This window comes from Pagrus pagrus (genome assembly GCF_965226575.1).
Source record: "Pagrus pagrus genome assembly, chromosome: 9".
In the NCBI taxonomy this organism is placed as follows: domain Eukaryota; kingdom Metazoa; phylum Chordata; class Actinopteri; order Spariformes; family Sparidae; genus Pagrus; species Pagrus pagrus.
In genome coordinates this window covers 25682033-25704295 of record NC_140193.1, presented here as the reverse complement: position 1 = coordinate 25704295, position 22263 = coordinate 25682033, and the positions used below count along the sequence as shown (strand labels likewise).

The 22263-nt window shown below is 40.1% G+C and overlaps 1 protein-coding gene across 1 annotated transcript in view; it reads left to right on the top strand.

The window, feature by feature from the left end:
* Positions 1-22263, top strand: part of adcy5 (adenylate cyclase 5) — a 97948-nt gene that overhangs the window by 64135 nt on the left and 11550 nt on the right. Inside the window, exons 8-12 of the mRNA XM_084361146.1 lie at positions 3207-3344; positions 10682-10704; positions 15808-15967; positions 18104-18201; positions 21069-21156. Of these exons, the coding sequence (XP_084217272.1) occupies positions 3207-3344; positions 10682-10704; positions 15808-15967; positions 18104-18201; positions 21069-21156 (507 nt within the window). The remainder of the gene's footprint in view (positions 1-3206; positions 3345-10681; positions 10705-15807; positions 15968-18103; positions 18202-21068; positions 21157-22263) is intronic.

Genomic DNA, 22263 nt, shown 5'->3' with positions numbered 1-22263 from the left:
AAACTGGGTAAAAGAACAAACAAAAGCTAATGGAAATACCAGTTATAGTGCAAGCCCTCTGAAGTTTCACCATGTATTGATTTTCAACATCTCTCAGGCTCTGATTCACAGCATAAACAGATGCATTTTACATTTCTCTTAAATTCCTCTATTCCATTTCGCTGTCCTCTTCACTGCAGGCTTTGCTTTACTATAAAGTGTGCTGAAAAGCATCCACAGCTTTCTGATGATTGGACACATCTGTGTAAAAAAACTATCTGCTGCCTTTGAACTGTGTTCCCTTTTTTTTTGTTGAAATCACCAGAAGACAACGAGCCTTAACCATGTGACAAATGTGTGTGTGGCACCATTAACTAGGCAGTGTGTTAATGTGCAGCTGAGGGCTGCTGCTACGTGTGTATTAACAACATAATGCAGCTCACCAACAATCCACTGAGACCATCTCTGTGTGGGCGATGAATTATTCTGAAGCTAAAAACAAGATAAGACATTTTTGGTCAAATTTAAAGTGCTCTTCCTAATGGAGCTCTCTTTTTAAAAAAACACAGCCAGTCCATATTGTGCATATCAGTGTTTATAAAGTGGGATGGGGTCCCTTGTGAACTGCGTTTGGGAGAGGAATGAGTTCATCTGTTCCTCGCTGCGTGAGCTCCAGTTTGTTTATGACTGGACTGTTTCTAATCAGCTGTCTTTGTCCTCCAGCAGGATCACAAGCTGTGACTATAGATAGCATGTCATGTGAAGTGATATCCTCCTCTCATTTCGCTGCTCATGCTGTGAGACAGAAGGATGATTGTGCGGTCTAATTATTTCGGCTACTTTTTATATTTTTTACTTTTGAAAAGGAACATCCTGGAGTCAGCGTGCTCTTCTAATATCAGATCTGTAAGAAATAAAACAGTTACAGATGACAGCTCCGGAAAGCATCTTATTACACAGCAACCAAACTGATTATTTTCCTTGAGCATAAAAATACACACAGAATGAAAGCCGGTGCATGCTTTTAGTTACTGCTCCTCACAGTGTGATGAGTCTTCAACGTTGGTGTCTGCTGTGGGAGGAGATCTTCGTCCAGTGCTTTTTGTCAAAGTCTTCCCACCAAACATACAACAGAAATATGGCAATCTTTGTTTGTTTCCTGCTGCCTTGGTTTAGACTGCTTCTACTGTGGTCAACTTGTTTAGCTAAAAAGAAATGAAAACAAAACATCTCCATCGTGGAGATTTCTGCTTCCAGCAAAATACAAAATACACACAGTAGCCTGCCTTTACAGGAACCGGTAACTTATAATCACTTTATATTGCATCATATTAGTCATTCTAATGTTTTATGAAATGATTTTAATATATTACAGCTATGAGAATTCCAATACACTATGAGTCAAGGATTGATATTTGACTTCATAATGTCTGATTATAGTTATAAAGCATTCTGAATGTTTATGATTGCTCACTATAAGGAATAGAGTGGTGAAGTGATGACGTATTTTTCGTAGGCTTACCCGGAAGTTAGCACGGCCCTGGCTCCCTTCTGTGGGGTTTTGTATTGGATTTCAGATTTTCGCCGAAAAAATAATCACTGTGACAAACACAAGTTCATGATACTTACATATTTTGTTCATCAAGATAATCTTCACAGATGAATACTGCTCTATGATTTTCGAGCGTAAATTAAATTGCTAGAAGCTAATGTTGGTGGCTCGGTTTGTACAGAAGCTTTGTCCCTGCTGCAGTGACCCAGGGTTCGAGTCAAACCTCTGGCCCTCTGCTGCGTGTCATCCCCCCTCTCTCATCCTGTTTCCTGTCAACTCCTAAGCTGTCCTTTCATTAATGTCATGAAAGGCCAAAAAAAAAAAAAAAAAGCTAATGTTAGGCTATAAACAGACTACATCACAGTCACATGACTTAAACATCACCACCACTAGGCATCTTACTACACAATTACTAAATAGGTTTTCTATAAACTGATCAATGTACAAGTTGTAAAGTCAGAGTTAGAATAGTTTGTAACTAAAATCTGCCTGTAAAGACTGACTATAAGTTATAAGTATGTTGATAATGTGTTTCAATGCATTACAGACATGGGCTTCATACATTACAAAGGGTTACCAGCTTTTCTCTGTTTCCTATTTTTGTATCACATTATTTAAATCAAATCAAATCAATTTTATTTATATAGTCCAAAATCACAACCACGTTGCCTCAGTGGGCTTTACAATCTGCACAGCATCCTCTGTCCTTAGACCCTCGATTCAAGTGCGGAAAAACATTGAAGCATCGCCAGGTGGTGCCTGAGCCACACAGCCTCCTCTCTACCAGGGTGACCTGGAAGAGGACAGGCCACAAGATAATTAGTAATACAAAATCCAACAGAATGTAAAAGGGTTTAGTACAGATGTGAGGAGATAGTAAAACAGAAGAGAGCAATGATTGTTCCAGCTGTGCAGTGAAGCTGTGATGGTAGGTACAGATATTGTCAGTAGTAGACCCAATTACTGCTTTAAAATCAGCCACGAAATCAGATGATCCAAATTAAGATCCTGGTGAAGCTTCAAGCTTTTTCCATCTAAGTGGAGACAAACTTTTAATTGCTTTTTTTTTTTTTTTAATCCTGGTTTTAAAAGTGTGAACCTCTGGAACATCCTGAGATATATTTATATATATATAGGCTGTTCTTCATACTATACAATCAAGAGTTCAGAGTGTATCATCTAACCAAGTCACAGTTATCCCAGAGTCATCACATTTACACCAATGACATAATTAAGACTGAAAATACTGCAGTATAAAATTACTTACATGTAAAAATCATGCATTAAAAAAATTAAAAGCACAGAGCTATTCACTAACTACAACTGAGTAAAAAAAGCAATTTCTTCTTTCGAATCTAGTGAAGTAAAAGCATAAAATAGCACGAAATATTAATATTCAAGTGAAGTACAGGAACCTTAAATGTGTACTAGAGTGCTTGAGCAACTGTACTTAGTTACTTTCCACAACTGGAGGTCGATGGTGAATATAGATAAAATGATTTTGGTCCATTAGAGGCCAAATAATCAGCTGTAGAACTAAACAGGAGAAAGATTTAATGTAAATATTGGATAAATAAAGTTAATCTTTAATCGGTCTCAGCCAAAGATTTAAATAATGTTCCTCAGCATGTAGTGAATACATTTTAATCATCCTCTGTATCTTCATTTCTTCCAGAAAGAGGAGAAGGCTATGATAGCCAAGATGAACCGACAGAGGACCAATTCTGTGACCCACAACAGCGGCCACTGGACTGACCGTCCGTTCTACAACCATATGGGCGGCAACCAGATCTCCAAGGAGATGAAGCGGATGGTGAGGATGATTTAAAAATTGCTCATTGTCGTTTTCAAAGTGTCAGGACCCTCTGCTCTGTTGAGCTGCTACCATGGCTGTCGCTGTTGTTAGAGTGCCACAGCCAGGTGTGAGTCTCCTGTCAGTATCTCATCAGCCCTCATTTGTCGATGAAGCCAACGCCTTGTTAATACCCATAATCCTTTGATCTGTGGCCCTGATAAGCAGCGGCGATGGCCCTTCACGGCGCACTCCGCCTCTCACACCTCTCCTCTGAGAAGCTCTCAGGAGCACTCAGGGAGACAACAGCAACATGTGGGCGGACACGATGAGGCGAGTAGCACAACACATTGTGGGTCCACTGCTGCCAGTTGAGCAGGCGGGAGGGAAAAGAGCCTCGTCCTCTGAACGTCAGCCTCTCCTGGCTGAATTAGATTATTTAGGAAAAGCCTGAAATGTGATGTAACCATATAAAGATTCATTAATTTACGTACTGTAGCTCTCTCTGCTCAGCTGACCCTGCAAACAGAGTGACTCACTCAGTGAATGGATGCACCCACATCTGACACACGCACACGCACGCACACACACACACACACACACACACACACACACACACACACACACATACAGGGAACTGTTCAGTGCTTATTCTCATATCATCAGTCCACCCACCGCTCTCAGTCAATCTGTTACAGGGAAGACTGTGAGGAAGCCCAGGCCTCGTAGCACACTTCTGAATAAGTTTTGCACTGATAAAGTGATTGTTATTTGACCCTCACACTACCTTGATGAACGCACAGTTAAAGGTAGAATTCTATGCAAAACATGTTTGTGTATCATCAGCACCGCAATATTATTATTATATTATATTATTATATAATTCCAGTTAAAATCCATTCCAGTCTTTTCCAGTAGGTCATCTTATGGACTACATATACTAGACAAATCCAGTACAAAATGACAGGATAGGATAGGATAGGATAGGATAGGATACAATACAATTTTGCATCCTGTGGCACTCAAAAAGTTTACACACAGGTTAAACATACAAGTACATATGAACACATATCCAAGCAGTCATTGCCATCAATGATGTTAGTAATATCCTCAGATTCAGATATTAATTAGCAGTACACATTGTGGGGCAGCAGCAGGATAGACTGATGTGTAAGAGAATTCTGTGGGGGTGTTTTTATATATATATATTATATATATATTTTATATATTTACAGTGAACATTGGTGGGAAAAATTGTTTGTTTCAGAGGGATGCTCGTTCTATTGTTGATCAAGCTCTTGTTCATAGAGTAAGCTAAATGTTGGCTAAACGTAATGTTTCGGACTGTATAACGTGCACAACCCAATTGCCGGAAAAAAGGCTGGTTAAGCACGTTTGTGAGGAACCACAGATTTGTTCGAACTGTACGTTTCTTTCTGTTGCAACTTTCCGTTTGTGAAGGTCCAATTTTCTATTTCTCTCTTGTCACAGCGCTGTGCTTATGCTTTGGTTAGGTTTAGACAAAACGTCATGGTTTGGCTTAAAATATCAGTTTTTGTCTTCATAAATACAACTTGAGATATCCCAACTTCCCATGAAAATATCTGGTTTTGCTCACCACAAACTGTGACCTATCAGTGGTGCTAACATACATGTAATATCCTGGTGACTGAGCCTAACATGGGTTTTGTATAGAGCTGAAAATAAACTTTCAATCAGCCAGGCAGAGCGGTGTATATTTCAAACTGTGCAAGTCCCATTTGATTGTTAATGCATTTATTATACTGTATGTGAAGAGGCCAGAGAAGTCATTTCAACGTACAGCCAATATCATGACTAATGGAAACACTGCTGTGACACACAGGCATACATGATATTATAACATTTATACTGGCTTTATGACAGTTACAGACTGCATGAGGCTATTTAAAAACGTTTCATTTCTATCTACAAAACAGTTCATTTGTGCTCAGTTAAACAATATGTGTGCATGGATTTCCAATCAGTTATTTTTATATGCTTATTAGTTTGTGTATTTTTATGTGACACATGCTGTGGTAGAAGTTCTGATTGGAAGAAAGGCAGCAACAAGTGGGTGGTTAGCAACAGCCAATATAACCGAGCAGACATAGAAAATAGACATAAAAAGTGCCCTTTTTGTGTGTTTTTTTAATGAATAAATAAATTCCTGTTGTGCATAGGGATGTAAAAAACCGGCGGTATAAAAACGCCATGTTTATCTACCGTACGCATTTCCTTGTAATACAGTGTTGTGTGTGTGTGTGTTGAGCCTAACGCCGCTTCTGTCCACTGCGGCTCCGCTCCGTCTCTCACAGAGGGGCGAGAGAGAGAGAGATAGAGATAGAGAGAGAGAGAGAGAGAGAGAGAGAGAGAGAGAGAGAGAGAGAGAGAGAGAGAGAGAGAAGAATAATCTAATATGACAGCTGTCTGTGTAGGCTGTTTATATTGCCACAAATCTTAAACTTCTTCTAGATATTGAGTTTATTGTGACTTTGCTGTTGTAAACATTGCTGTTCCTGCTAACATTCACAGTAGCAGTCACAGTAGTAATTTCTTGGTTTTGTCACATTTTTAGATTTGTAGCCTGTATTTTTAGTTTGCACTTGCCACATGCTTCTGCATTCATGCAACTACAACTAGTTGCATGAATGCCGGAGCACCCAGACAGAACCCACACTGACACGGGGAGAACATGCAGCCCCATGTTTCTTACTTTTTTTTTGCATTGATTGTGGGAGGAAGCCGGAGCACCCGGAGAGAACCCACACTGACACAGGGAGAACATGCAGCCGATGGGCGCAGCTGCTTTTCAGCATGGACTTCAATCAGTATGGGTATCTGACCTTTCACAGAAGTAGATCATGCCATATTCATTTAAGTCTGATGACTGTGTTTGAATCGTCCACTATGGTGGTAACTTGATCAGTACACAAATGTGACCACATGCGCTGGCTGTAGACGTTGTGACATACAACAGAAGACAGGCTGTATAACTGCACCCGGTCTGCATCCACAGGAACTTCTACAAACTGTGATGGAGTCACGTGGTCTCTGAGGATCAATCCATTGGGGGCTTCTCGAGGGAAGTAAAGGGTTAAAATGTCAGGACTGTTCCAAACTGTGTCTCTCTCTACGAGGGATCCACATGCCTTGCATTGTCCTGAGTGCTGAGTGAAGGCACGTTTGAGAAGAGCGGAAACTGAAAACCTGTTGTGTTCATCTCGCTCTCGTAAAGTGTAAATGTTACCCAGACATGAGGTGCTCCATGTACCGGCATTACAGCTCTCACACGTGCTTTGTTCTAGAGCCACAATAGCTGTTTGCACTCCACAGGTGTCTTACCAGCGCAACAACAGATCTAATAGATCGCTGGGATCATTCATCTGGAGCAGACTTCTTCTCCCTTGATTTTACCAAAGTCCAGAACATGTCTCTCGGTGTGAAATGCATCCCAGGGTTATTGAGGGCTGTCTGACACAGCCTTGCAAATCCTGGTGTGGCCTGTAATGGTGCATTCATCCAGGAAGTATTACATCCACCTGGAAACCCGCAGATCTCCTTGAGGGCATTTCTGGAATTATTTGGGTTATTGAGGACTGTCGGGAACAGCCTTGCAAATCCTGGTGTCGCCGATAACTTTGTGAAAGGCTGTGTGGGTTGGTCCCTTAAATGTTCCTGCACAGCAGACAGGTGTAGTGTGGCCTGTAATGGTGCATTCATCCAGGAAGTATTACATCCACCTGGAAACCCGCAGCTCTCCTTGAGGGCATTTCTGGAATTATTTGGGTTATTGAGGGCTGTCTGGAACAGCCTTGCAAGTCCTGGTGTCGCCGATAACTTTGTGAAAGGCTGTGCTGGTTGGTCCTTGTCTTCCTTGTCTTTCTCTTTTACTTCTGTAAAGAAGTCAACAAGTTTTCTGGTACCTTGAGTGACTAAAGCACGCGCAACGAAGCCTAGTGTGAGCATGATGCTGCGTGATTTGGGTCTGAATCTAAAAAAATATCTCTGTCTGTGTGAGAGGAGTGTCCAGTCTCGAGGTCCAAGTGTGTGTGAAGTGTCTGTGTGTTGAACACCTTTATATTCTGTCAGCACATTCTATGACCAATCAAAGAGATCAGAAAACCTTCTAGAATGTGATGGAGCTCTCTCTCTCTGTGTGTGTGTGTGTGTGTGTGTGCGTGTGTGTGTGTGTGTGTGTGTGTGTGTGTGTGTGTGTGTGTGTGTATGTGTGTATGTGTGTGTGCGTGTGTGCGTGTGCACGTGCATGTGTGTGGTGAAAAGTAACTAACTAAAAGTAATCCATTTTATGTTTACTTTCTTCTCCATTACCAATTTGTAAGAGAATAAATTACTTTTGACCCCGTTATTAAAAACATTAGTAACTAGTTACATTAAAGATTCAGATTGTTAATATGAAATGAATATGAATATCAACTAATAAATATGTATTAGTATGATTTATCACAGGCGCTACAGGCAAAATGGGACACCCTTTATATTCTGCTATGATAAACACAGAGAAAGTTAAAAAGATAAGTAATTTCAATCCTTTAACTTCAGTTAAAGTGTTACAATTCAGATACTTAAGGAACACAAATCAATTTGATAAAAACACATCTCTAAGAACACCTGACTAAAATCAGAAAACCATTCATAGGTCAACTGTTAAATTAGTCATTTAAACTTCTCAACATTGAAATAAGAAGTCCAGTAATCCAAAACCTCCAGGAACAGGCTTATCCACTGTCGTCCTGGATGAGTACATTCAATTACTGCTGCTGACATCACATCAGCTGCTGTGATGTTTCTTCTTCGTTTGCATAATATCAGTGTGTCACCAAAGTGTCTGTGTGTTCAGTACGCCCTGACTAAATGAGCCCCTCCAACGTTTGCAGAAGCATTAATGCTCCTGACATCAACTTCATTTGCCTCAGTTCCTCATCTTCCTGCCTATCACTCTCTCCCTCTCTATCTGCGTGCTGCTCATTAATCACCAGGCGAGCGCTGAAGATAAAGAAAGTTGTACAGACGGAGTTGTAGAGAGTGATGAGTCAAAGACGCACAGAGGACATGAGATAGACTCTTTGTAGTCAGTGTTGTTATGGAAGGATATTCTCTCTTGATCTGTGTATCCGGACACAGATGGAGCTGAGCAGCGGACTGTAAAAGACTTCTGAGGCGTCCTGGAGTTCACACATGAACTTTCCTTTACTAATGTTTCTTCAGCTGCTCCCATGTGTTGAGAAGATGAGAGGAAAGCATGGAGCCAGCAGGAATGCCGCTATCATGATAATCGCATAATCATCCTTCATCCAGAGAAAAGCCAAACATTTGATGGTTCCAGTTCCAGTAAGAATTAGCCGCTTGTTGTCATAGATGATCTATAAACTGAATGTCTCTGGGTTAGATGGAGAAAAGAAGACATCATTTTTTTCAGATGAACAATTCATTCATTAATCTATAATGAAAATAAGTGTCAGTCTTTGTATTAGGACCAGCTGTGCTCCATTTTCAGTGATGTACTTATCCAGAAGAGGGAGCTAGAGAGATGCATTGGATCACTTCATAATGAAGTTGGAAGTGGACTTGGATGGATTAGTGAACAGGCCTGCCGGGCACAGGCCGAGGGGATCAGTAGACCCCAAAGCCAGAGCCTCTGTATGAAGATAACAACTTGATGGAAAGAGCTCAGTGAAGCAGTGATGTGCTGATCACATTTTTAATCTTTCACTCCTTCATATTACAGCTGCACACTGAGGCTACAGTCATATTTTATTAAAATACAGCAAGATAAAGCAATTATTGAAGAAAAGATTCATATGCATTTCTATTTTCTGTTCACTTGTTTCGTTATCTATCTATCTATCTATCTATCTATCTATCTATCTATCTATCTATCTATCTATCTATCTATCACTACACAGTCGCTTATGAAAAATTTAATCTAGGAATAACAATAAAAGTAGTGTGATATACATTATACTTCTGAGTGAAGTAGGGAGCTGAGTGGCAGTAATTGATAATTATTTAATTTGAGTCTTTGGATCACATAATAATACATCAGAAAAATGTTGGCAGATGATAATAACCGACAATCATCCCTCCGAACGAACAGAAAGAGTGATGACTTTAAAATAGGCTCTGTCTGTTTCTCTTCTGTCTGGCTATGACTCACTTTTCACTCTTACTCAAGTGCTTTTTGAGGGGAAAAAGTACAACTAACAAGTAGTAAGACTCATCCTGTTTGTCCCCGCTCAACACCGAAACTTCTGCTTTTCATCTCTGTCTTATTTGACGTTTTCTATCCCTTCATCTGATCTCAAGAGCTAGATTGAAAAACTCTCACTTCCTTTTGTAATTGCTTGTTGCTTGCTTTCTTTCTTGCTGTGCAGAGCTGAGAATAGGTGCGATGGTAACAGAGCAGTGCCAATCTTCAGCCCAGTTTGACTTTTATTTCCTGCTCACTTGTTTGCAGCTACGGGGAACCTTTTCCTTCACACCTCCTGTTCTACTTCATTTTCTTTGGCTCAGGCTCGTTATTATATCATCAGGCCTCCAAGACATGTTATAGTCAAAATCACAGTTCCAGAGATGTATTTGATTTGATGATTTTGTTCAACTGAACAAACTGATGTGCAGTCAGATGGATGATTAGTGAGTTTTTGATTTCGAGAATTTATATCAAGAATATTAAAATGTTTTGTAGCAATGGTTCAATAGAAGTTATAGTGCCATCAAAACTATAACTGAGTATTGTTGCATAATTCATATTAATTAGTTATTTAAGTAAACTGAATGTGTTTACTGTAGCTTAATAATTTATCTGTAAGTGTGAAACTGTGGAAGTTAACGTTGAGCCAAATTATTTTGTTTTCAACAGATGAGCTGGAAGATTTATGTGATGTTTTTTTTATTATTCATAATTTAGCGGTTATTGTTATTGTCACTAAGATAGTCAGTGAAAAAAATAAAAGTGCCCATCAAAAGTTTTCAGAGCCTAAGTGATCCTTCGATCACTCCTTTGTCCAGACAATAGTCACAAATCCAAACATATTCAGAGAAAAGCAGCAGTTTTCATATCAGAGAAGCTGGAACCAGCAAATGTTCAACATTAAAGCTTTATGATGTGCAAATATTTAAAACATAATAATATGTTGTCCTTCACCAAAGATTTCTAAGCCAGTTCCATGAAGGTGTAAAGTTTAAAAGTGAGCCCCTTCTGGTGGAAACAGGAGAAGAGTGAAGTTCCTACAGTGGGTGTTGCTGTCAGACTGATTCAACACTAGAGGAGGCCATTTCCAGCTAATTGTATTTTTTCTCTGTTTTCTGTCTTGCAGGGATTTGAAGACCCCAAAGACAAGTGAGTAGTGACTGAATCTCAACAGTAGTGAGTCTTATTTTCTCTAAGCCTGCTGTCTGTTTTATCTTTCTGTCTCTTTGCCATGTATTTGGACCTGGTCTTATTCACTGTCGACAGAGATGTTGGAAAAAGAACAGAATCAATGGGCCACTTTGAAATCGATAACAAACATGAGCCCAGAAAGGAAATGTAATTAGCGCTGTTACCGACTGCTGAAAGGTCAGAATGAATGGCTTTTACGTTACGTTTGAGTCACTGGGGATTTTTTAGTGAATGAGGTCTCAGGTCAGAGATCAGATTACACTGACGGTGTATTTAAACTGTACGAACTGTGGGAGCCGATGACTGACTCCTCTGCTTTCTTCTGAAGCACGTTTGCTGTGAGCTCACACTAATGCTCCTACAAACACATTAGTGGGAAACATTATGGCTGATATAAGCACCCAATTTGGTCACAAGCATGAACAAGGTACAGATGGTAACATTAAATCACGATGCCCCTGGTTACTGAGCACAGGGGAAGCTATACGGCCTGTATCAGACAAACGGCTGCAGTTCGATGATTTTCAGTTCAACTTTAAAGTTCCTGCAGACACATTTTAAAACATATTCTAGAAACATTACCTGTCTTTGCTGATTAAAGTGTAGCAGAGTTGGTCGAACCCTTTCAGAGGTTCAGTCTGCTGGGTTTTTATGAGCTCACCTGAAATACTCAAATTCATTCAACACTCCAGGAAAAGACAGGGGCTAGACAAAATAATGTTAACAACTGATGTATAGAGATCTGAATCACAGCGGCCATCTGAACCCCCTTAGAATAATGTTAAAGCCGCCCTTAATTTCCCAGTAATCTTGTTAATTGTGTGGTGAACACTATTTTCTGCCAAATTTAGAACAGTTTGGGGCATTTCACAGCAGAGATTTCCATCTGTGCCTGTTGGTCTGTTTTCTGCAAGGGGTTTAGTTGGACAAACTTGTAGCCAATGAAAGAATCAGTCAATCAATTTTAATTAGTGCAGAGTCCCCATGCAGCATTGTTCCGATACACTTCTTTTCAAAAGAATACATGGGACATAACATATAGCAAGCAAATAAAGAAGATAAACAAGATTAAAACCCTTGATTTTAAAAGGATTTGAGCCCGACCATTACACAAGTTTTTGGTCTGATGCCAGTATAGATATTGAGGCGAAAATAATCCGATTTCGATATACTGGCAGATACAAGTTCACTTTTTGAGTATTGATCCGTCAAATGTAATTATCAAACACTTGTGACAAAGAAATGTAACAAAGACAGAACATTTTACAGTTTAACAATAAACTTTATTATCTGAAATGACATCATGACATCAAATAGTAAACTTCACTGGGAATTAAATCCTTTTTAAATGACTCCAAGCATGGTTTCTGCATTATTACCATAAAAAAAAATGTTCATATCGGCACATATCAGACAACTTATGTATCGATTTTGATATATGTCTGATTATCTGGGTTTGTTATTAAGATTAGAAGCCAAATTTTTGAGGGCGTTCAAAAAAAAAAATTCAAATGTGGATCATTAAAGCTTCACTGAGCAGCACCCAGTCACAAGTTTAGGTGTGAGATCACTTATTGATGCAGTTTCTGTGTCCATTATTTGTTGTCATGGTTTTTGACACCGTTAATGTTCACCAGTGATCTTGCAGCTTTTCTGCCTGATGCATCTACATATTTGTCCACAAAGTGACTCTTTGGAGCGCTTTAAGTCATCTCATGTTGCTATAGAAACCCGGATCTGAAAGTCATGATTGTCAGGAAGTTTAAATAGCTTGTAACTGCTGCTAATTAGCATTCAACTTGACATGACGCACCTGTCCAGTTTGTTATTGTGAAAAAAGTTCTTTCAGAGTGCTTTTTCACAAAGTGTTTTGTCATTTTGTCTAAATTCAAAGATGATATCGTCTAAGTCTCAGCTCTGGCGGGTAGAGATGTTCATAAAGTGGTGCAGTGACTCATCTCATCCAGAGCATGAGACAGACAGAGGAGGGGATGTTTAACACAAAGGCTGTCAGCGATCAGAAAGCTGCAGTCACTTATGAAGAAGTTGTCCTCCTCCTCTGTATCTGTGAGTTTGTTCTGACATCACACAGCGTCCACGCTGACAGCCTCTGCTCCGGGCTACAGCACAGATCCTGCTTCTTATGCAGACAGCTTTTGGAGCTGAGAGCAAGTACATGCTGCGTTTTTATCCTGCTCGAATAGAAAGCATCACTAGATACCATATCACAGCTTAGTCTGCAAATCTGTCTGCACAGCTGGTGCAGTCAAAAGGTCTGTTGTCGTCAGCAGTCACATTTTTATTCCATTTATGAGGAGCTAGAGATTTGACTGAGTCTGAAAATCATCCCTGACCAATATCAGACCCATGACCTGAGGAAGACATTCAGACTCCATGTCTACTTTCTATAATAAAGGCTTAAAAAGCTCCAGAAATACTCGAGACGGTATAAATGACTCATTTTACAGGCCCAGACATTTCATGGTAAGTAGGCAGCATTTACCAGGCATTTAATGAAAATTGCCTCAATATCATTTAATAATTACATTTTACTATTTTCTAAAAAGCAGTGAATAAAAAACTGGAAACCTCCAACTAGTTTCTGCCCAACTTCTGCAGGTCAGTAAGTCAAAGTGCATTTCACAAATTTCTATCACTTCAGCAGATCAGTCCAATTTCAGAACAATTTTCCTGAATGTCAACTTTTTTACCTTCTATCTTCTTTTTTTATCCACCACTAATTGCCCAAATATATTTCTAATTTTGTGTCTCATATTATAGCCAATTTTTCTCCTTACTTTATCTTACTGAAAGATCCTTATTTACTGTGGTGATCAGTGTCTTCTGCAGCAAGAAACACAATTGCTTTTGGGTCCATGACGGCATAAAATCGCCCAGATTTTCTAAGCGATTTTAAACCAATCTGCCTCTTTAAGAAGTCTGGGTATTTTATGGCAAAGATTAGGTAAAAAAAAAAATCATGCTTATTGATTTTGTGCTATTAATCTTGCCCTTTTTGCTGCTTTATATTATAGCCTGTCTGTTCAAACCGCTATCTATATATGCATAAACTGTCTTTTGATTATAACATTTACCCAGCTATTATTTTTTGTTTGCAGAAAAATGTGGTCAGTCTAATGAAAAATTGAGGCTTCTGTTGCTTTCAGCACTTCATCTCAGTGTCCCCAAGCAGGTCAGACCAGCATGAATCGCCATCTGCCACAGAATCTTATAACTTCACCAGCAGCAGCAGCACAGAGTCATTTTTGTTCCCCTCATCCAAACCAAATACACTTTGATTCTGTTGTTCCATAAACATCTATCAACTCTTCTCCCTGAAATGAAAAATAAAAAATCTATGCATATTGAAATATGGTCAAATGTAATCCATATTTTCATAATAACAATGTATCAAATTATGTATAGACAATGCGACAATAGGTAATGTAACCGTATTGATGAACCGACAGAGAATGATGACCTACATGTGCAGCTTCCCTCGACTATACAGAGCGACTTTCAGCTTATTGTATAACTGGCCAGTCAAAACTTAACTGCTGTGGTTCAGTCTTACTACTCTTATAGTGCCGTTTTAAAGCTCTACAAACTCATAGATTACTACTTGCTTGACAGAAAACAGCAGACAGACACAGATAGCTACTAGTCGGTGAACATAGTGGAGCGTATAGTGGTTAAAGACACTGATAATTGCCTCAAGGGGTAAATATTGGACTTATATTAGGCAGGTTGCCAAAACCTTGACTCAAAATCAATGATTATGTTGCTCCCTGTGCTGTAATTGAGCAGCTGTTTGCTAATAAGTTTGTCCTTCCAACTTAAAAGTTCACAACTTGTTTCCACTGCTGCCAGGTGGCCAAATCAAACTTTGCAGGTTTCATATCAAAGTTTAACCGCTGGACACAAGATGTCTTCTTCACTGGAGCCAGCTCTCAGTGTGTGTTCACTGGAGGCTTCACATTCACACATCACTCTTGACTGGCCAAGCACAGAGAAACCCCCTAGTGTCAAACTGCACATACATTGTGCTGCACAGTGAAACTGAGTGAAGTCACAATTAGCAATAGACTGTATTCACACAGCGGCCATTTTCCTCTGACATCACACTCAACTGTACAGATGATGGACTGTGAAAATGTGGTGGGACACTGACCCATATTTCATGGTATAACAAGATGTTGCCAACAACTAATATTAGCATTAAAGCACTTCCAAGCTAACATACTGTTTGAAAGTAATAGATACGATAGCAAAGGCACAGCATCTGTAAGGGAAACACGCTGGATGTGATTTAATGGCAACGTTAACTTGGAAATGGTTGAACGCTAACGTTGGCTGACATGTTATCAAATACATTGTCAGGAAGAATCACCATCAGGAAGAAATAAACAACTGTCGGATTCCCTACATTTAGACAACTTGCAACCAGGGACACAGCAGCGTGATGTTATCCTGGCATTTGAGCTGAAACACCCTGAGAGTTACATCAAAGGAAAATGGCTTCCGATGACCCATCAAACATAAATCAAGCTCTCATTACATCATATGTGCCGTCACACAGTCCTCACTGGGGCTCCCCTTCAGGAGCATGAACGTTTTGAGGACATAAAACAGAATCAGCCTCGCACATTATCGTAATCACTGTGATCACAGCAGCACGCCGTCTCCATCAGCTGCTTAGTGCTCGTCAATGAAGCTGGCAAACTTCAATCAGTCAGAGTGACACTTTGCAGATTCTGTGATTAGTCTAAAACGAACCCAGCTCATCAGAGCCTTTAGGAGTTGAGGGAGTGATGGTGTTTCAGGTCAATTGCCCCTTTTCATTTGCCGTAATAATTAGATAATTGTTACTGCACCTCAGGGTGGGTTATTAAGGTGGCCACACAGCGATTACAGATGATTTGCAGTACTTTCTAGCTTTTGAAAAGGTTGCAGGTGCTGAGAGTTTCCTGACAAGACACTGAGCAGACAAAGTTTAGCTGCAGAGCCTTTTCAGGTGTCCTGAGATGTAAATGTCACCCGGTCTCTTCTTGTGTTATTCAGGCATTTCATTTTCAGAAACACGCAGGAAAACCTAAACCCAGAGGACGAGGTGGATGAGTTCCTGGGCCGAGCCATCGACGCGCGCAGCATCGACCGCCTGCGCTCCGAGCACGTCAAGAAGTTCCTGCTCACCTTCAGAGAGCCTGACCTGGAGAAAAAGGTCAGGACGTAGACACAAACACACACACACACTGTGACACACACTGCTAATATTGCAGCAAGTAATTGGCCGTGACAAGCAATCTTCCCCCCGCAAAAAGCTCTCTCCTGCTGGCTCTTTTCTGTCCCTTGAGGAAGTCAGTCAAAGCAAAGTATAACAGAAAGGGAGGAACTGTGTTTTAAAGGAGCAGACGGACACTAAAGGAAAGAGGAAGCAAACTGCTTCAGACAGTGAAGGGCAGGCTGAGAAGAAAGGATAACTTGGGTCGTCACAGTTGTCACTTTTTCAAGTTTCTACCTCTTTCTTCCTGTCATGGTAAAAGTGTGAGGAAGTGAAAACTTAAAGCAGATCAAAGGGACTTTTGAACTGTCTGCAGAGCTGTTTTAAACACTGATTTATGGTCGGGCACTCCACGTTTTGTTGCTCCACAGAAATGACGTATCGCTCGACACTTTCCTTTGTGCCACCTGGAAGTTTTATCAAAATAATAATGTCACAGACCTCATCATATTTTGCCAGCAATACGATTGGATAATCGCTGGAGCGTCTGTTGACCATGGAGATGACTTTTTTTTTTAAAAAGTTAAGTTCTTGGACAGTGTTGTTTTAATCATGATTGAGTAGGACCCTAGACATACGAGAATTTTCTCAACCGTGTCTCAACTTTTTCATTTCAATGATTTCACAAAACTAAATATTTAGATACATGTTTTTTCTACTGGACAGGAACATTATGAACACATCTTCATAAATAAATTACCTTTCCTGCTGTAATAATTAATACAGCCTAGAGGTCGCTGCCTGACATGAAAATCAATATGGTCGTAATAAGCTGCTTTCACAGTCGACCTGTGTGGTCATTTTTTCTGGTGAGGATGTTCTGACAATGTAGCATCCATATCTGCAGCGAGTTCCTAATAAACTGGTCTACTAAAAAAATATGGTAGACATGCCAAAGCTATCGATCATTTTGGTAACTTTATAACTTGTTACACCATTACACAGTGTCCTGTAGAAAACACTGAGATTTGTGAGTTCGGAAAATGTCGACCTCAGTGTAAAAACAAACGGAGTGAAAACCTTGAATTTCCCCAAGGCCATGATAAATGAAATGTTTTTGAAAATGCTGTATCCTGGTCACAGTTCTCTGTTAATCAGTTTCTGAAAAATCCTACTCAAAAGCTGTGATGCTTTTAAACCCAAAATCCAAGTATCATTCAAGCTTACGCCTGGCAAAAAGCAGCACAAAGCAGCGCACAGTGCAGCGCAAGTTCCATTGCTAGTTTCAGACTGACGCAGTCATTTTCACGCCCAGCGCCCACGCTGTGTAAATAGCTAATTAAGCTGTGCCCACCTGTGAGCCCCTGGTCATGTTGGTCTTACAGTGAGGTGTGGTCAGGCGCAGTGATGGAGGATTGCTATCTTGAGGTAGCACAAAGTGATTGCGCCATAGACCAAAAAAAGCTGGTCTGAAGTCAAAGGCGCAGATTCCTGATATTTAAAGGACGCATTATTCAGACAGTAAGATGTGTCTATACACTCTGATTTTATGATTTGAGAGGCTGCTTTCAGTTTTTTTAAATATGAACGCAGTAATGTCACTGTAACAAATATTGTGGCACATTTAATAAGTAAAAGCTGTAATTATAAACTCTTAAAAGGAAACCGAATGAAACTTTTATCTTTTAAAATAAATATGTTCGGACAGGATGTCAGGATTTATCAGGACAGCTGCTTCACTCCAACTCAACTATTTTACTGTGTGCATCTGGACCTGTCAGTGCAAAGACATAATAATCAAATATTCAAACTATTGTCTTGTCCTCTTTACTTTTTTATTGTTCTGGAACTGGAACAGCTCAAAACCTGAGACTTTAAAGTTTTTGCTTTCTAGTCTCAAGTCAAGTCAAATCTTGATAGAACAGAGTATTAGGGCCACTGTTAGGGGAAGAAGTAAGAATAAAGAAGAGAAGGAGAAAAAAGGTTTTTGACACATGCTGTGTTTTGTTTTTGTTTTTTCTTTGGCAAATTGATGTTTGCACATGTTTCAGTTTGCGTTCAGCGGTACAGAACAGAAGATGAATGTATAATCAGATGTTTAACACTGTTTCCTTCTCTTCCTGTTCCCTCCTGCAGTACTCCAAACAGGTGGACTCCAGGTTCGGAGCTTACGTGGCCTGCGCCTCCCTCGTCTTTCTCTTCATCTGCTTCATCCAGATTGTCATTGTGCCTGCGTGAGTCAACACTTTGAAACAGCCGAGAGTAGATTCGCTGAAATATGCTCCCATTTCCAACTCAAATTTTTGTAATTAAAAATGGGATGACAGTGTTTTGGCTGCTCACAGATACTCTGTCATCACTGTCATTTAGCCAACAGCAGGCCTAACACAGATAGATGCTGAAATCAGCCATGTGTCCCCTTTATGCTAACACCAGCATCCACTACTCTCAGTAATGTGTATTATCTCAGAGGGGAGACAGTGACAACTTTAACAACTACAATTTAATTTTGTTCCATTTTCTAAATCTGATCTAAATTATTTTCTCTCCTATGTTAAGACTTGTGATCTGGTGGGAAAAAAAGTTATATGTTTAAAGGATCATCTTTCTATGACCATGATGACCATCACTGTAATGTAACATGAAAATGCTCATATATCAGAATTTGAATAATACTACGTATGAAGCCATAAAATTAGTCGTTAGTCCTTGATCTGACTTGCTGATAATACACAATATTCCACCCATGAGACTTATGGCAGATTAGCAAAAACAAAGACGTGACAGTGATGTTACATAACCTGTTAACACATAATAGATGCATCTTGTTTTGAGAGTGCGCCGAGGGATCAAAGCTCACCTGGAAGAACATGGATGCTTTTCCTATTTAGGACATGAGTGGTCGTGCACTTCAGCGTCTTGTGGTTAAAATGAGTATTACAAAAACAGAAGAAGGAAATAAAAATAAAATAAGAAAATAAAATTAACCTTTTTTAACATTCCACATATTTTCAATGATGGAAAAAAAGGAACTTAGAAAGATTATTCTGGCAAAACCACCAGATCAAACATCATAAACACAAGAGAGCAAATAATTTAGATCAGACTTAGAAAATGGATAACCAGAAGAAAAACAGAACAGAACTGAACACTGTTTTAAAAACATCATACTCACTATAGACATGTTTGAGATCTGGTAACATGACTACATTACTACATTATTACAAGTGTCCAAAAGACACATGTAGCCAGATCAGGTGTACAGAAATGGCGCAGAACACACCAGAAGTGATGGGAGCTGAGTTGGTCGAGGGTGCGTCCCTGGACAGAGACTGTGTCCTCACCGCAGCAGCCTGAGGCCCTCTGCAGCATGTCATCCCTCTCTTTCTCTCCCTGCTTCCTGTCACTCTTCACCTGTCCTCTCCTTCAAATGAAGCCATTAAAAGGCCAAAGAAAGGAGACACTGGAAATGTGAATGTATTTATAGACTGTGCAACTGTGTGTTGCTATAGAGCCAGTTTAGTCAGACGGTCACAAGATGATGAACTTTAAACATATGAAACCATCAGTTAAAACCTGCAGGGGACTGTCAGAAAACACCCAAAAGTTGTAAAATTATAAGGACGGACATAGGTGTAGCTCATAACTGACCTCAGTGGCACTGTGTCCAGTTCTCTTTTTATTTTAATTGGACGACATTATTACTATCCCCTCATGGTCATCCCATCCTCTTCAGTGCTCCTTATTACTCACCGCTGGCTGATTGTAGAGCAGCCATGTAATTCGCTCCTGTGAGTCAGATAATCAGGCAGGCTGTTAACAAGCTGACAGTTCAGGCTGATTCTCCAGACCACTTTATTTGAAGGTAAAACTCAGAGTGAGACATTGAGACAAACATGGTTTGGAGGGCCAGTATAAAGTTGTGCAAATATTTTGTCACTTCACATTTTAACTGCTGGACACAAGATGTCTCCTACTTCCCAGTGAAGTCCATTCTCAGTGTTTGTGCACTGCAGGCTTCAAGTTTCCACATCACACTTTGGCTATAAGCTGTACGCTATTTGCGTTGTCACAAATCATGGTGTTAGGCCCGCCTCTAAAAATTTGCTTTTCAATGAGCTCAGAGAAAATTAAGTGTCAGACTCTGCACCTCCATCATCACACTGTAGGGCTCTGACATTCGACTGGAGGAACAAGAAGAAATACACATGTCTGACTTTAATCTTTAATTAAGCGCCTTAATTAACCATTCATCATTTTTTGATTAAATACATAGTTAGTCCTTTATAAACAATGTCTTCTTTGAAAGTGCTTCGACTGATGTGAGGCTAACATTAATAATGAACGGCAGCCTCTTTAACATGCCAGCTGTGGCCCATCTTTCCAAACCATCAGCGTGTGCCTTTAATCTTTGGAGCCTCACAAATCCTGCACATTGCTTCAGTCCTCACAGCATCCATCTATCTATCTATCGCACATTCTCCCATCTTCAGCCCTACAACCAGAAAAAAAAATAAAGAAGTCATTTTCATACCGCAAAGAGCTGAATACAGTTTTAAAGAGAATATCAAATCAGAATCGGTGTAATTGCAGACGAGCGGCAGCCAGATTCAAAAAGCTCCGGCAGATTTTTGTCTCCGGGCGAAAACCCTCGCTCTCCTTTTTTATCTCTCCTGCGCTCACACTATTCTCCCAGCCCATCTCTCAGTATTGATCCTCTTTAGCCTCCCTCTTTATTAACCTTTCTCCTCGATCCTTTCATCACACCACTCCCCTCTCGTCTTTAATTCCCGTCTTTACCTCACGGAGTCCGTCCTTCTCCGTCTCTTCACCTCCTGCACCTCCCACTCACTGTTTAATCTGTTTATTGAATCATTCTCAGTGTAATCACACTTTTTCTCCTCTGTTTGCTCTGGTCTCCTCTTGTTGTTATCATTCTCTGTCATGCCCACACTCACACACACACAATACCTACTTCCATATTCCATCGACACAAGGTTAAAGACAAAGTAAAGAGAGGCAGCTGTATTTGAAAAGCCATTAAATGCAGCCAGAAATAAACCTGGTGTATATAATGACATCCTGACTGTGTCGTCTGCAGCTCCAATCTGATGATGGGCTTCTTCGTCACCTGTCTCATTATCCTGATGGCTGTCATGTTCATCTCAACTGTGTACTGCTGTTTCGGGGTGAGTCTTCTCTGATGTGATGGATGAAATTGGCAAATAAGATCAAATACCTTCGTCTTTCCTTGAGTGATGAGAGATAAGGGTGATTTTTTAAAATCTTTTACAAGGTTGCAGTATTGTAGAATATTTGTCTCAGATGTCATGAAGAACAGAGCAGGACTGATTCTTCTTTCTTTTTACGGAGCTTCAGTATCAGACATTACAGAGACAGATGCGAGTTAAATCTTTTATCAGGCTGCGGTCTGATGCTGTACTTTCCAGATAATGTCAGTGATCGAGAAATTTAAACCTAATCTGCTCTTGACCTCATAGCGCAAGTTCTTAGCAAGAGTTTTTAAACTCGATTCCTTAATACAAAGTGCAGATGTCACCATTTGAAGCTACAATTTAGAGACTTTAAAGAGATTGTGATTTAAAAATACCCATCAGATAAGCCTATCTCCTAAAAGGACAGAGCCGACTTTGGGTGTGAGATTTGTGTTTCTCAGTCTGTCATGTTTCTGTCGGTTGGTTGGTCTCTGCCTAACAGACGATCTGTCCACTGCAGGTCTGGATTGAAAATATGCTTTTGGTATTAGAGGTGTTAATGAACAAACAAGTCTTGGCACAGTTTGGTACACAGCTATTCAGTTCACAGCCGTTTTGGCTTTAACAGTGCGGTCACATTAACACAAGGCTCTGAACATATACATGTATGTTCTGTCTGTGATTCACTTCAGTGAGTATGAGTTTCCGATTTTCGTGCAGGTGAGACTGTGCCTTGATTTTTCACTGTTTCTCGCTCTATCAGACTGTTATCTTATCATCCTCAGGTCTTTAACCCTTTAACGGCTGTGAACATGTAAGAGGATTTTACAGTTTTTTTCTGTCTTTGTTGTATGTGCGTAACCGAGCACACTTTAAGACAGGAAGGGGAAGGGTAATGATGCCAAAGGCAGAGCTCGTCTCTCAAAGGGGGCTTTTTTTCTATCCATTTCCTGCTCTCAGCGCCTGCTGACAGGTCAGGAGGGACAGAAAAGATTTGTGGAGCTGCTTTTGATGGTTTTCACTCATGAGTCATGGATCTATTTCTGAAAAAACAATCTTTTCCGCTTGTACATTGACTGA